The 16,471-nt window shown below is 34.9% G+C and overlaps 1 protein-coding gene across 3 annotated transcripts in view; it reads left to right on the top strand.

Moving 5' to 3' along the window:
* LOC145261273 (uncharacterized) overlaps window positions 1–16,471 on the top strand; it is a 100,441-nt gene that overhangs the window by 38,076 nt on the left and 45,894 nt on the right. For all 3 annotated transcript variants that reach the window (XM_080119745.1, XM_080119746.1, XM_080119747.1), the window contains 2 exons: window positions 3,116–3,261; window positions 6,523–10,366. In XM_080119745.1, the coding sequence (XP_079975871.1) occupies window positions 3,116–3,261; window positions 6,523–10,366 (3,990 nt within the window). The remainder of the gene's footprint in view (window positions 1–3,115; window positions 3,262–6,522; window positions 10,367–16,471) is intronic.

Genomic DNA, 16,471 nt, shown 5'->3' with positions numbered 1-16,471 from the left:
GTTAAGTTTCTATTTACTTGCCTCCCTACGAGAACAGAGTTAGACACATGGTCGGTTTTTAATGTGGAGAAAATCCAGCTCCCCAAAAAAGGGTAATCTGGATAGGAAGAAACCTAAAAGTTGTCTCGGTCATGAAGGGTTTCTCCTCCACTGACAGGACAGAAAAGGCGAAGTGTAACATCAGAATACTACACTGTGATCTTGGCCCGAAGTCCACGTAGAGAAATAAAATTCGTTTTCAACTAGAAAGTTTAATGAAATAATGTGTCACTCGGACAAGAAATGTAATCGAAAATAAAAACCAGATTTATCCCAAACTTGCAAACGATTTGTCAACTTTACCAAAAAGTGTTTTTTGATATTTAAATAGGTGGCTAAAAAATACTTAATAGTTTTCCAAACCTCACATTTTCTGTTAGTGACGTCATTTGTTTTAATTGAAATTTATTTTTGCCTGTTTGTCGTAATTCTTGTAAAATTTCACAACCCCTCATTTACGAAAGTTTACATATTTAAAAGTAATTTGATGTTCAAAATCTAAGGCATAACATTTTCAAAAGCCAATAATTATGACCCACTAACCGTAAATATGGGTGTCAAATGCCCTCTTAAAATAAACTCCCTTAATCCTACCCTAGGTACGAGTAACAAGCCTCCTCCTCCTCCTCCTCCTCCTCCTCCTCCTCCTCCTCCTAAAACCTTCTTTAGCCTTAACAATAATGCTATGTCTGAGTGGCAAGCTCCTCACCAAACAAAATTCCTTGGTAAGCTACATATAAGTGTCTAAAAAAAAACAACAAAAAAAACAGATCCTTCCTTCAAGAAAAGTGCACAATTTATCTCCTATAAAAAAAATAAATGGGTCAACTGTCCTAAAACGCTAGAATGGTCTCGAAATGGCGAATTATTTTACATTAAATTTATGTAAAACCAACTCCCACTCTAAATTCTAAGATTGTTTTTATTTTGTTTCTATCAAGTCTTCAGGATACGTTCCCTTAACTCCATCATTAAGTCAAAGTGGCAACCTCCCCACTCTCTCAAAGACCCTCTTAAAGCCACACATAATCGTCTTTAGAAAAAAAAAGCACACAGGATTTGTCTCCTATAGAAAAAAAATTTAACTCTCCTAAAACGCTAGAATGACTCAAAATGAAGAATCATTTTACATTAAATTTTAAAATAATACTTGTTTATCTTTCATTAAAGTTTTTGAAGGTGTTCACACATAATTGCCTACAAAGGTAAAATCACATATTTTGGAGAGGTGGTCAGATGGGGAGGAGAGGTAACAGAAGGTATTAATCTACAATAATACCAAAAAAATATTGCAATATATGCATTTTTAAACAGTCCTAGATTTCAATTTTAGTTATTTGGACACAAAATGCATTCGTTGAGTCCTAACTTTTCTTTTAATGACTACATGGCATGTTTAAGGAATTGCGAATATTTATGTGCATTTATTGCAGATTACTCTCCAACTTTAATCTTCCTCTCAGCTCATCACATCTAAGCCTGGTTCTTAACATTTGCATTACACATCCATTGTATCATTCTCATATTTCTCTCCATGCAATGCATGTCCTCAAGCCTCACTAAGTTTTACTTCCATATATCATCACACTGTGCACTCCTTCTTTGGTCGACTCATTAGTTTTTATTGAAAATTTGCTGAAAGTTGCAATGAATGATTGTTTATTTGATTCTATAATTGTTCACTAATGGCAACTGAAAATACATTAGTCTTTTGCTCCAAATAATTTTTAAAAGTAGAGGTTTTGGGTAGACTTCCTGGTCAGCAATGTTTCTGAAGTAGTTGTGGTGGTGGTAGTGGTGGTAAGTCTGCTCTGCACATTTTCTCTTCCTTTTCAGTTTTTTCTCTATTTTGATTTTATCTCTTTTCATTGTTTTATATTACGAATAATATATTGATTTTGCAGGTTCTTTTTGGGACAAGGTTTCAATAGTAAAGTTAAACATTTATAAAAATTTAATTAAAAAACAAAACATTCAAAGTTGATATGAAAAATACTTAATGAGAAAAAAAAACTTTTTATTATATATCTTGTATGTATGCCATGGTTTCAACCTAACAGTCTCTTCCTAGCTAAATAACTTTAACGCCTCAAAATAAACCTATTCATTTAAAAACAAATTTGTTGTGTTAAGTCATTTGCCTGTGAAGAGATTACTCGATTATTCGATACATGTATCGTTTATATGTATTTACTCACATTCACCCCTAACAAGGCATATTGCCACTTGGACGTAAGGGGCTACTAATTGGGACCATGCCTGAGAAAGATTAAGATGTTGGTTTATGTTGCATTTGAACTTCTGCATATCAGTACAATCAGGGAGGCAGGCAGCAGGAAGGGAATTCCAAAGTCTAGCCCTTCTAGGGAAGAAGCTATTAAAGTAGAAAACTTTCTAACATTTAGGAATCTCAACAGTGAAGAGGTGTGATTTTGTTGCTAAGCAGGTTTGTCGGAAATATGTACGTCGAGGGGACACAAGAGAGCACATTCCATTAAAATATTTGTAAAACAAGCACAGAGATGCAACATTGTGATGATGGGACAGGGGTTGGGGCCTAGTTTACAAAGTGGGATATATTAGATTGGAGACCCTTTTTATGGACCCCATCCAAGAGGGAGAGACTAGTGGTAGATGCACCAGCCCAGATGTGGTAACAATACTCCATGTGTGGGTGAATGGTGGTCTTGTAGAGGTACAGGATACTCTCAGGTGTGAGTAGTTTTCTAGCACGATAGAGAGAGCCCACTATCCTTGCAGCAGCCTTCACAATGTCCTCAATGTATTTGTTCCAGTTCATATTTCCTATGAATGTTAAGCCGAGGAGTTTGAATATATATCTATATATATGTTAGGTAACCGCTTATGAATTTAATATTCCCTTGAAACTTTCTTCAGAGGAAGCTGGTTCAACCTACCTAGGGTGAATGCCATACAACTAACAAACGAATCAATCATCAATGTTTATATGAATAAAGTAATTGTAATGACAATGGCGAGCACACATACTTTGCTTGTTTATGTCTTTGCTAGAACCAATCAAGTAAATTTTTTTATACAATTTTTCTACCTTCAGTGCACTTGCCGTAAAGATGGTGTAAAAATCAGCATGGATACATTTGTGCGACGATTTCAACCAGAACGTTACGACGACTGGAAAAAGGGCAAAGATATTGGACCTCATCCTGAGGATCATGCAAGAGTGACACATTCACGACCAAGGTTAGTCATGTTAATTTTTTAATTTAAAAAAATTTTATACTCCTTTTTCTGTGATCTTACTTCACAAATTGATTTAAAACCATTCATATTCAAGTGTGCGTGTATGTATGTAATATAGAGAGAGAGAGAGAGTGAGCATAAAAATACTCTTTGATTTGAAACAAATCTAGAATGAAACCTTATTGTGCTGATAATATGACCCTCCTTTCTTTATCCCATGACAAATGATATTTATGGAAATAAATTTAAGTTACTCTATAGTCTTTAACCATCATGGGGCACACTCAGCATCTATTGGAAATCAGGATGTCTGTTCGCTCCTGCACCTAGCCCTTAACCCCTTAACATTTTTAATGTTTGAATATCTGTCATTTTTAATTTATAAATAAAATGTTTTAAGAATATCGAATAAGAACCGACTACACAATAATGTACTTCATTTAATCAAAATTAAATGTACATATACAAATTGTATAGTCAATATTTAAATAATATAGTTTCAGTGGTGTGTGTGTTTGTGTAAAAGTAGCAGGGAAATATATTTCTGATGATTAGCCTGATGATCCTTCCCAAGAATGAAACATTAACATTTTTGTGTTGCTTACTTGCTATAAATATATTTTTTAATTTTCTGCTTAGATATTGAAAATTGTTGAAGTAAATACTGAAAATATGTAATCTATTACTTAATAATATTATGTGTAAGTACTAAATTAATATGTATTGTAAACCATAACAATAAACAAGATCTGCAACTTATGTTTCTGATTTGATTCATATTAATTTCTGGCATCACATCTACTTGATGCTGCTTTTGTTGTACAGCAAACATGTATGCAATCATTTTATTCTATCTAAATCTGCGTTTCGTTAGGGGTGTTCAATGTTTTGGATTTCACTGCCCTCTGGTCTTTCTCGGAGAATGGGTTTGTTACTTGCGAATAAACAACTATTTTAATTTAATGAATTTGTGAAAATCCTAAACTCATTTCGAAAAGTTTCGATATTAGAATGATTTCAAATCATCATCTGTTTTACATGCTGGCATGTTTCGGATGATTTTTACAAGTTAATTTTCAAACTAACTTAATATGTTCAAGTTTATCCCTCTCAGTCCGTTTTTATCTTATAATCTCCTCAATTGTCTTATAACGACAGTCTCTAAGGTTTTCCTGAGCTTGAGGAATAACTAAAAGTCACAGTGAGCATTCTGAGGTTATGATCTTTAAAGAATTTACTCCAAAAATTGTCTTATTCAAAAAAAATAAAGACACTTGTTACATGGCAATGTGATTGGAAAGAATTACTTTTATTTTTTTATGATTATTCTAAATGCTATGAAAAATATAGCAGTAAAAACAAGAAATATTTTAGATTTTTTTATGATTATTCTAAATGCTATGAAAATTATAGCAGTAAAAACAAGAAATATTTTAGATTTTCGAGTAGATGATTAGTTTAACATACAAATTTAATGTGAAATGATCATCCACTTTCTGACCATATAGCATTTGAACAATAACCTCTATTGTTCCTGATATTCATAAATAACCTCTCTGACAAAGTTGCCTCTGAGATGGGAATATATGCTGATGACACTACACTCTATGACAGGCACGACAGGAAGACGAATGAACACATTTCTAAAGAAATGGCAGAAACACTAGAGGAAGACCTCCAATCTGTAGTAGAATGGGGACAAAAATGGTTGGTCACGTTCAATGCCGCCAAGACTAAACTAGTTTCATTCAATAATTACAAGAAACCCTCTCTACCACCTATAGCAATGGCCAACGACTCTTTATCTGAGAGTACATCTTTCAAACTCCTTGGCCTAACGTTCACAGGAAACATGAGCTGGAACAATTACATTGAAGGCATTGCCAGGGCCGCTGCAAGAAAGGTGGGCTCTCTCTACCGTGCTAGACAACTACTAACACCCGAAAGTATCCTGTACCTCTATAAGGCCACCATTTATTGCTGTCACATTTGGGCTGGTGCATCTGCTACTAGTCTCTCGCTCCTTGACAAGGTTCAAAAGAGAGTCGCAAACCTGATAGGCCCTGAACTGTCATCTAAGCTTCAGCCTCTGTCCCATGGACGAAATGTTGCATCTCTCTGCCTGTTCTACAAGTATTTTAGTGATGAATGCTCTGACGAACTGCAGACACTTGTGCCCCCACGATGTGAGCACCCTCAACAAACCCGACAGGCTGCTAAATCCCACCCCCACACTGTAGAGATCCCTAGATGTAAAAGATCTTTCTACTCCAATAGTTTCTTCCCCAGAACCGTTAGACTTTGGAATTCCATTCCAGGTCCCTGCTTCCCCAACAGTACTGACGTGCAGAAGTTCAAGTGTAACGTGAACGGACATCTTGCTGCCCAAATCCCTACATAGTACCCCAGTAGTTGTTGCCCCTGATAGTAGCCCCCTACACCAAAGTGGCATTTGCCTTGTTTGGGGTGAAAATGTAATAAAAAAAAAAATAAATAAAAAAAATAAACATTTTTTTGGTTTTAGCTAAGTCTTTTTTTTTTTTTTTTTTTTTTTTTATGGAAGAAGGTTGTTAACCCTGAAATAGGTGATAATTTTATGTTAAACGTATATGCAAAATTACCCCCTCCTCCCTACCATACACACTAAATTCTAAAATTTAATTTTTATTGCCAAATTTTTCAGGGTGTAAAAAAAAAAAGTAAAAACATAGGAATAAAATAAAATTTCTTGGGATATTAGCATATGATGCATACATAAAAATTTGTTTTTGATTTCAATTTATTGCCAGAAAAAAGTTTAAACCAAAGCTTTATTTTTCTTAAAGACAGATTTTTGACACATTATTGTTATAATGTTCTTATAATAAATGTCTATTTTTAGAATGTAAATTTAAAAAAAAAATAAATGTACCATTATATTTATGATTCAATGATTATGATAGTTTCCCTCCACTTGATTGCTGACATTTTTACAATCTATCAATCCTTTCCCGATCTACTTCAGGTGTTTCTTATCATAGTCAAAAACCTGCAAATTTTCAGCTGCAATGTTTTGAAACTGTTGTAGATTATGCTAATTCTGTGTGCCATGAGTTTTTCCATATTTCGCATCGGTTCTTAGAATGGCTGAGCCATTGTGAAAATAGTTGATGCAATCATGATGAGGAAAACTCTATTAGAATTTAATAATAATGTCACAAATGTGAAAAATTTTGTTAAGTAGTTCTTTGCTCACATTTTATTTGTTCATCTCAATTCCAGTGGTGACAAGCGGACAGCCTTTGAAGCTAATAGTTCTGGAACAGTATCAACAAAAAGACATCCAGTCACTAAACTTGAGAATATGAAAAAGAAGAGTCGTCCTTCCGGCAAAAAGGAGAAAGACATGGTTTGGAAGGACATAACCGAAGAGGAAATTCGACAAGCCATGTCTGAAACTGCCGAGGAACCTGTTGGTTTGAAACTAGAAGAAGAGCCTGATAATTGCGATACTTCGATAAAAATGAAGGATGAATCTTTTGATGATGAAGAGGAAGACGAATACGAATCGGATGAAGACTACATCTTGGATGAAGAATCGGAAGAAGAATCAGATTTTGATGAACAACTCCCTAAGGTACGCAAGAAAAAGAAAGAAGATGACCCCGACTACATACCAGATATGATGCCCGAAATGCGGCCAATTTATAATAAGATTTATAAATGTGCCGGAATACAGTCGGTTGAAGCAGCAAAAAACACCTTCAAGCAGAGCCCACATCTTAACCATCATTCGTGTAATTATTCTGGTTCTAAACTAAATAACTATTCTAGTATAAACCAAGGAGGATATATTGGAAATATGAAGCAAGGCCAACAACATAATGCGAAGATAAAACAAACTTATTCCAACATGAAACCAGTTTCGAATACAAATTCAAAACTAAATCCACAATATTGCACTCAAACTGGCACAAAACAGGAACATAAACACCAGAACCACATTGGTCTACAATCGTGCTCACATTCGGCTTACAAACAAAATGTGCAGATAGGTTTGTCATCATGTACAGAGTGCAATTTATCAACGAACACACAGTGCAATTTAACATCCACTTCTCAGTGTTGTATATCGTCAAGTCCGCAATGTTGTTTACAATCAAATGCACAATGTCAACCACAATCGAGTTCACAGTGCAGCCTATCAAACGAACAGTGTAACTTGATGAGCGCGAAAGACAAAATGAACGAAAACAACGCCGACAAATTGGGCCGTAAAACTATGCAAACTGAGTTTTGTGACGGTCTCTCAAAATTCATGCCTCTTAACGTGGCTGTAGATGGTGACAAAAAGAAGAAAGTTAAAAGGGTTCGAAAGAAGAATGTGGCAGTCGATGGTGTTGATGGTAAGGAATCACTTCCCATGAAACACACTCCACTGATATCGAATGGTAACTTGCCGGAAAATAGTGAAGAACCTTTGCAAAAGAAAATAAAACAGGAAGACCAGCAGGCACATTTCACATTGCCAAGTGGCACTGCATCACAGCTAAAGACATGCACTTTTTATGATGGCGCATCAACAACTGTAACCGTAGCAACAAACTCTGAAGCTACTCAGACGGGTATTAATTTTATACCTTTGAACACTGCTAATCCTCATCAGATTGTCCGGAAAAAGAAACGTGTGGCATCAACAAAATGCGGCCATCAGCCATTCGCCCAGGTTGGCACTCAGCCAAGTTTTAGCTCTCTTTGTTTAAAAGCAGAAGGAGAAAAACAACACCCTGATGGAAACGCGGCATTAAATGTATCTCCACTTTATTCGTCTCCAAATCAAAATAATCAGGAATCCCATTCTGCCCCAAATCTTGAAATTTCTACTGATGCAAATTCCGATTTCAATTATACAGATACAACTAGCACCAATATGCATCCACAGCAGCACTGTACAGAACGCGTTCAACAAACACCTAATGAATCAAATGTGGCTACAACTGTTCCACACAGTAAACTCTATTCAAATCCTAGTTTTACTGAATCCGGACAAGAACTGATTAAGCTAGCTCATGATATTCTTCACAATTCACCAGAATCCCAAAAACAAACGTTTGCTAATGGTGTCCAACAAGTACAGACCGACTCTGGGCAAAAAACTTGCACTGTTATCCGGGTCCCTTCTGTTTCAACGGATGGCAAGCCAGGTATGAAGTCTCCGCTTGTTGTCATTACTCCTAATGTCAGTGGACAGATGGTGACAAACAAAATCATGGTTGACACAGATGCCTCGATCGTTAATCACGTAAATGGAGATGTTGGTAAAATGCCTCACTTATCATCTCAGCTTTCTCCAGAATCAGTGACTACTATCAATGTTGTTAACCAAGGATCGTCTGTTTTACCAATGCCTAAACTAACGGCCGAAATTCCACATGCCATATATAAATCCGGGACAAAGCAAATAGTGATGACTCCAAGTCAACTCAAAGCAATGAACGAAAAATACCAGTTGAAAAAATACGCTCAAATCTGTTCACAGAATTCTGGTTCTACTGTTAGCAATACGAAAAAGAATAAACTTACTTATGTCCATCTAACACCTGCAAACAATGCTTCCATAGCGCGGCAGACGGTGGTTCTTAAAACTGGGAGCAGTGAATCAGTGAATTTTTCAAACCTGCCTCCCGGAACTATTCAAAGAAATGCGACAAATCAACAATCCTTGTTGACAACAGAAAAGACACAGAGTTCACTTCCTGCATCGACTGCCATCACTATTAATGCTGGCACCAATACCAACATCGACGGTGCTTTCCCAACCTCAAATATTTCTCCACAAATGAGCGAAACAAACCTGATGGCTAATCCAGTTCAAACCACCAACAACGTCTCCTATCCAAATGCGGAAATGGCAAAGGCACAAAATATCATCTCTACTGTTTCACAGCTTGACTACCAATCTTTAATTGTTTCGCAACCATCCATCGAGGCAGCATCTGCATTAACAGCGCTTCAGACAGCTGGAAATACATGTGAGGTGCAGCAAATGTATAACAAAGTATCGTTGCTCACTCCGAAACCTGGTCGAGCCCAAACGGCTGTTGTCAGTTCCCCGATGTCTGCGTATGGCTCGATTCCCTCTGTTGGAATTAAGCCGTGCCAGCCAAACCGAACGCTACAGTCGATGGATCCTAGCAGTGTAACAGCCACTATGGAATCTTTGCCCTCTTCTCCCCTAACTCATGTGATCAACCAGGATGATCAAGTTGGGCAAACCCAGTTTGTCCTACAAGGTGTGCGCCAAATTCAACCTGTGGTTCCACAAATTCAGTCTGGAGCCCGCTTAAAGGTTCAGAATTATTCCTCTGTTACAATAGCCAATGGTCAGATGTCTAGCTGCGCTGTGGCAACTGTGACAAATTCTACCAATAACCAGCATCTTGTCAGTTCAACGATTAATCCTGCCATGGCTGCATCTCAAAAAAAAATTTCAAACCCACAAATAGCATCTCAGCATTTGCCTTCTACTCAACAATCTAACCCTAACCCTAACATGCAACCATTATCCTCACCTAATAATAATACATCCACCTCTAAGTTTAATGTTACTGGTTGCACAACCAGCATACCTAGTCCTAAAAATTGCAATAACCTGCATTCTAACCCTTCTGAACAAAAACTGGAGACAGCAGGCACTGATATATGCTCTATTAATACAACAAATATGGCTGCTACTTCTGCTAGTACATTCCCAGTTGCCAGTAGTTTGAGCAGTGGCATACAGTCGTGTTCAAACTTTCAGACCAACATAAAGAAATCGACATCAGCTGTAGTGGCTGAGGCTTTGCCAATTCCCTCGCTCAGTGCAGACACGTTGACCGCTTGTATGGGACTGACAGGCACCAACAACTTCAGCATTCTTGGTAAGGGTATGTGGCAGAGTACGTATGTCCAGAGTAATGAAAGCTCTGAGGGCTCGGACAGTGACCAGCGCTCAAAGCTGACTATCACTCCAAAACCCCTACCATTCTCACCCAAAGTTTCACAGCCGGCCCCTAAAAGAGAAAAGAAGACGTGCAAACAGAAAACAGAGTCCTCTGGAACAATTCCGGAGATTCCATCACAGGTAAGCTTTTGGGAAAACTTTGGAAAATGGATGTGAGAATTCAAAGAAAAAAAAAAAAAACTTTTTCAGTTTATCTGAAAATTTAGTGTTGTGTAAAGAATGGGTCTTTTTATTTCTGTTATTTGTTTTATGTTTTTCAATTTTTTTTATGAATGAGTATTAATTATTAATAATTAATTATTTGGATGTTTTCATATTGTTTGTCATAGTCATGTTTTGCCTGATGTAACTTCTCTTCTCTAGATGCATCTTTTCGAACTTGGGAATCTGAATGGCAGTTTTTAACTGAACCCTTTATTTAATCCACAAGACTACATTGTTCTGATTCTGCCAGCCATGACCAAGTAGAAGTGTTAAATTTTATGCTATTCTTAATTATTGTCAGCTGTAGTAAAAATTGAAACTTCAACCGCAGAAAAAGGCTTTCGTTTAGACTTGATTGTTAACCAATGATGTTAGCTCCATGTAGATTAAAGACTTCAGTTCAAAATTGCCGTCATGATTCACAAGTTTGAAAATATATATCTGGAGAAGGTCTGAGGCTACATTGGCCAAAACACGAATTTAATAATCCAGATGAGAATAGTTGTCTGAATAACATACCATTTTTTTTTTTTTGTTTTATATGCAGTTTTCATAATTTATCCACACAGAATCCGAGAATTGGAACAGATAATTAAAAGCAATTGAATAATTAATTTGAAATCAATTTTTAGGATATTACAAGTGTCGTCGTTGACTTTACTAGACTGAGTTACTTATATACAGGAAATATCTTAAATATTGATACTGTTGTCACTACCTATGTACGTTATGCTGTTAATTAATGCAAATGAAAATGGTTAACCAATAAAACCTATATATACATACTAGCAAAGATACCAGCGCTTTGCGTATGACTTTGCTGTACACTCAGGTACCCACTTTGCAGACACCCTTGTAGTAAGTGGATGTTGTAAGAGCAGCTGTTGCTCAAGATGTTTAAGGTGGTGAACCTCGACTTGGTATACACCATCCTTAGGTGGGGGAGTTTATGAAGAGCCGCACTAAATATAACCTTAACCTTTGACCTTGAAAAATAATGTGCACCATCCCTGGATTGGAGACCATCATGTTAGGTTTAGTCATGATCGTTCCAGTGGTGTGAGTTGTAGGAGAGTATATATACATAGCCTTTGATCTTTACCTTGGAAAATGGTGGGGACCATCCTTAGGTGGGGGACCATCATCATGCCATGCTATGTCATGATCAGTCCATTGGTGTGGGTTGTAGAAGAGTTGTACACACAGACACCCACATAAACGCTACTACTTAGTTATAAAATATATATGGCGATTAAGCTTAATCGCCATATATATTTTATATATTACTACCTAGCTCTACCTACGTATTGAGCACTGTTGAAGTAAATACTTAAAGTTTACACATAAATCTATAGTTTCGTATATTAATTTATGTGATTAAATGAAGTAGTCATATATATATATATATATATATATATATATATATACTAGCAAAAGTACCCGTCGTTGACTGGGTTCAAAAACAGCCTACAGAAAATGGACTCTGATTTATGAAAGTATGATAGGTTATGAAAAGGAAGGGTTGTAATGAGATAGCTTCGAATTTGGGGGTATCAAAATCAAAGCAAAATATGATGAAAGTAAAAATAAAATAGATAAACCCCATAATTTATTATACCATACCTGTTCACACTGAAACACTTATCACAATATTCTGTGGATTTATATTAAAAAACCTTGTTAAACTTTGTGACATATTTCCATTCTATGGAGGTCAGGCGTGAACGAACACCCCATAATTTTATTATATCATATTTCTTCAAACTGAAACATAATTATCAAAGTATACTTACACAGATAGATATGAAAAGTCTTTATTAAAGTTTGTGCCTATTTCCATTCTATGGAGGTCAGGCGCGAACGCAGACCCCACAATTTTATTATACCATCCCTATTTAAGTTAAAACATACTTATCAAAGTATTATGTACATCTATATCAAAAGCACTTGTAAACGTTTTTTAAATTTTTTATTTCCATACTTTGTGGACCAGGCACAAACGCAGACCCCACAATTTTAATGAACCACTTTTCTGCCAGATCAAACATATCCATTCCTGTATCTCGATACATCTATCATTATATGTAATCAGTTTTTTTTAAATAGTTGACCATAAAGGAGCCTATTCGTGACCAGACACACACACATACACACAGACATTCAGCTTTATATTATAGATATATATATATATAACAAAACAGCTATATTTCAAATTCCAAGATTTTATTTTAATTTTTATATATATATATATATATATATATATACTCACAGGGTGCCCCAGAAGTCACGCACCATGTATATTTTTATAAAAATCCATATGAATATCAATTTTATTCATCATAATCATAATAGATGCTCAAATTGTTCACCCTCTGCCTTGATCCATCCATCAATTCTCTTTATAAAACTGTCTTTTACTCTGTTGAGGATTTCAGTGATGATCTTTTGACATTCAGTTATTATCGCATCTTTCAAATCATCAAGAGTGCATGGATGATTCTGGTAAACAACATGTCCCCAAAGGAAATAATCAAGAGGTGATAGCTCTGGTGATCAAGGTGGCCACTCCATGGGACCTCTTTGCCCAATCTATCTTCCGGGAAAAGTTTGATTCAGGATGTTACACACAGAAATAGCAAAGTGTGGTGAAGCTCCATCTAGTTGAAAAAAGAAGTTTTATCGTCGAAGTGCAGAAACATTTTCAAGGTAGTCAAACAAGGTCTGAAAAACTCTAAATAAGTTTCTTTGGTGACATTGCTAGTATTGAAAAATAAGAGCCAACGATTTCCTTCTCCAATATTCTAGCTCAAACCATCATCTAAGGGTTGGTCTGATGATGTCCCTCCTCATTCCAGTTAGGATTTACTTCTGATCAGTAGCGCATATTGTGTCAGTTTACTTGCCCATTTAAATGAAAAATCGCTTCATCACTGAATAATATTGAAGAATACGTACGATTACATACCCATTCACAGAACTCTAATCACCTATCAGTGTCATCGTCATGTAGAGCTTGCATAAGATGCACTTTGTACGGGTGAAATTTATGTGTCTTAAGAATACGATGTACTGATGGTTTGCTAATCGTAAGCTCCTGACTTATTTTTCTTACTGATTTAACGGGGCTTCTAGTAACATTTGCCAAAATAATAGTTGATGTTTCTTCATCAGTTGCACTCTTTCGTTGAACTCATCTCTCATGGTCAGCAACTGAGCCAGTTTTTGGAAATGTTTGATCAAATGGCAGACAGTAGTATGGCTCAATGTTTTTTTTCACTTGGGATGAGTGACATTGAATTCTTCAGTGACATCGCTTCCAAACATAAAAACCAATTTAACTCTTTCTTGTATTGTTAATTTCTCACTCATATCCAATAAAATCTGAAACACAAACACACGCACACATATAATAAAAACATATAAATATATATGGTGTGCGACTTCTGGAACCCCCTGTATAAATACTTAAATTCTAAGTTAATTAACACTAAGGTGTATCATAAGATACTTGCCAAATACGAGTAACTCAACAACTGGTTAGTTTGTGTTTGTAAATGCTGACGATTCAAGAGTGATATTTAAAAGATGAATATTTTAATGAAGTCATAACCTGAATAATGATGCGTTAGAAATTTGAATGAAAAGAAACTGATAAAAAATATATTGTTTAATAGTTCTAGAGAATATGGAAAGCAAATGAATAGTGCGCAATTATTACAGTCAAAATGTAATATTTATTAAAAAAAGAAAGAAATGTATAGAATTTAGAACATTTTAGATAACCGAGTTTTGTAAGAAAGGCACTTGCGAGTAAAAAAAATTTTAAAAAAAAAGAAAGAAAAAAAGAAAGATGGAGATCACCTACTCTGTCCAAAACTTTCCAATTCAAAATTAGCTGACACATTTTCTTGTTTGCACAAGTTACTTTGCAATCTGATTATTTCTCTGATTGCATTAGATATATATATATATATATATATATATACACAGTGTAATATGTGTGTATGTAATGAAAATATAAAGTTCAGCCCACTTAGAACTGCATGCCTGTGGAACTCTGTTCCGTCTGCCTGCTTCCCACCGGACTACAACTTGGATGTCTTCAAGTCCAATGTTAACAAATTCCTAATGAACCGCCCCCTTAAGTAAACACTTCATCAAATCTCCACACTAACGTAATGTACTTGCAATACCCCTTATCCCTGAGTGGCTTCCGGGCTTTGATATGTTAAAAAAAAAAAAAAAAACCTACTTGTATTTGAATCATGAAACTAACAAAATAAATAGTTCATCCTAATCATTATAATAATTTTAACAAAAACGCTTTGTGTAAAAAATGAAGAAAATGTTCTTATGCCGAATGAAATCTATTTCTTTTGTCGTTATTATTTATTTAGATTTATGAGGTTGATGCAAATAGACATCTCTTTCCCCAAATTAAATTATTTAAATGAGAAAGACCAAATTTAAATAATTAAATTATCTAAATTTGGTCTTTCTCATTTGTACCTTAAGAGAAAAAAAAAAAAAGTAGTCACAACAAATTAACCGATCTTGATCTTTAAGGGCAAAGTAAAGATCAATGCTAAGTTGAACTGATCAGTGGTCATGACCTATTATAAGAGATACAATATTAAAAGAAAAAAAGTCCTATAAAATTGCTAGCACAACTCAAAAACAAATTTTTTTTTTTTTTTTGTACTCTGAAATGTATCTTGTATTATTTATTCATTTTGTATATTTATAACTCGCATCTCAATTTTTGTAAAGGCTTAAAAAGCTGTCAACAGAAAAATTGTTTTTGAATTAGCAATTTCTCTTGTCAAAATTGTCAATTCTTTTGATATTGAAAATAGGTTTTTAAATCAACCACTTATAACATTTTCTGTTTGCTTTTTCACTATTATATAAATATACACATTTCCTAGCCGCAATCATTATTATAAAAAATTATTTTCTCAAAAAACCTCCCTTTTCTAATTATTGCCAACTAAACCACTTGGGCAATCAATTTCCCTGATTAACCAATATGAGACCTATAACATACCAACATACCTGGCACCTGTGAAATTACAGTTCACAATTAGGGGTACAGTGATTTAAATTACTAATAAATCAAAATTACTACAAACATTCTTACTAATATAGAGTGAATAACCCCCCTCTCTTCTTTTAAAAAAACAAAAAGGGGCCATTATATGAAATCATTAAAACTTAGTGCTTTCTAAAATACAACCACATTTAGTATAAATAAACTGCAATCCATGTCCGATTTGTCTAGCAACTTTCGATCATGAATATCCTAGTCTTTGTTTTATCACTGTTCAATCATCTACTAGGGACACTTTGATAATCTTCTCATCAGGAGATAGCGTGATCTTGAATGAGCTTCATACTCGGCAGACTATAATCACCCAGATTTTTTATCTATGGTTATCTATCATATCTATGAAAATGGCCATCACAATATAAATGCAAGTGTCGATTGTTATTCACGATTTTACATGCATTCAGGTGTATTCATTGTTGAAAAATCATGACTCTCAAACACATCATTTGTACGTGTATTTGCTAATCAAGTAAATACTAGATATTAATTTGCAAAATATTGAATTTTACACGTCAAGAACAAAAAAAAACAAAAAACTGAAGCACTAATCCCAACAACAAAATAAAAACTTTTTTTTTTTTTTTTTTTTTTTTCAATGCACACGAATTAAATTATTTCATTAATAACCGTCTTGCTAAAAAATGTAAAAAACCAATAATTTAAGTTGACAGTCCTGAATTTTTGTTATCACCTTGTGACTAATCAATTTTTCAGAATTCCAAGAATATGTTTTCAAGATTATATTTTTGGAGTTTTCATCCTGAATTTCAAGGTTCAAACACTGAAAGAAATTAGTCATTTAATCGTGTTCATACTGATTATTGTCAGAAATTAAATGAATCCAATTTTATGGGTTTTTTTTTTATGAGGTTTCTGAACTTGAATTATTCAGAGTACAATTATCGTCTTAG

The sequence above is a fragment of the Euprymna scolopes genome, chromosome 37 (genome assembly GCF_053919585.1).
Source record: "Euprymna scolopes isolate OS-2025 chromosome 37, ASM5391958v1, whole genome shotgun sequence".
Classification (NCBI taxonomy): domain Eukaryota; kingdom Metazoa; phylum Mollusca; class Cephalopoda; order Sepiida; family Sepiolidae; genus Euprymna; species Euprymna scolopes.
Note: the sequence above shows the minus strand (reverse complement) of the source record. Positions and strands in the feature narration are given on the sequence as shown.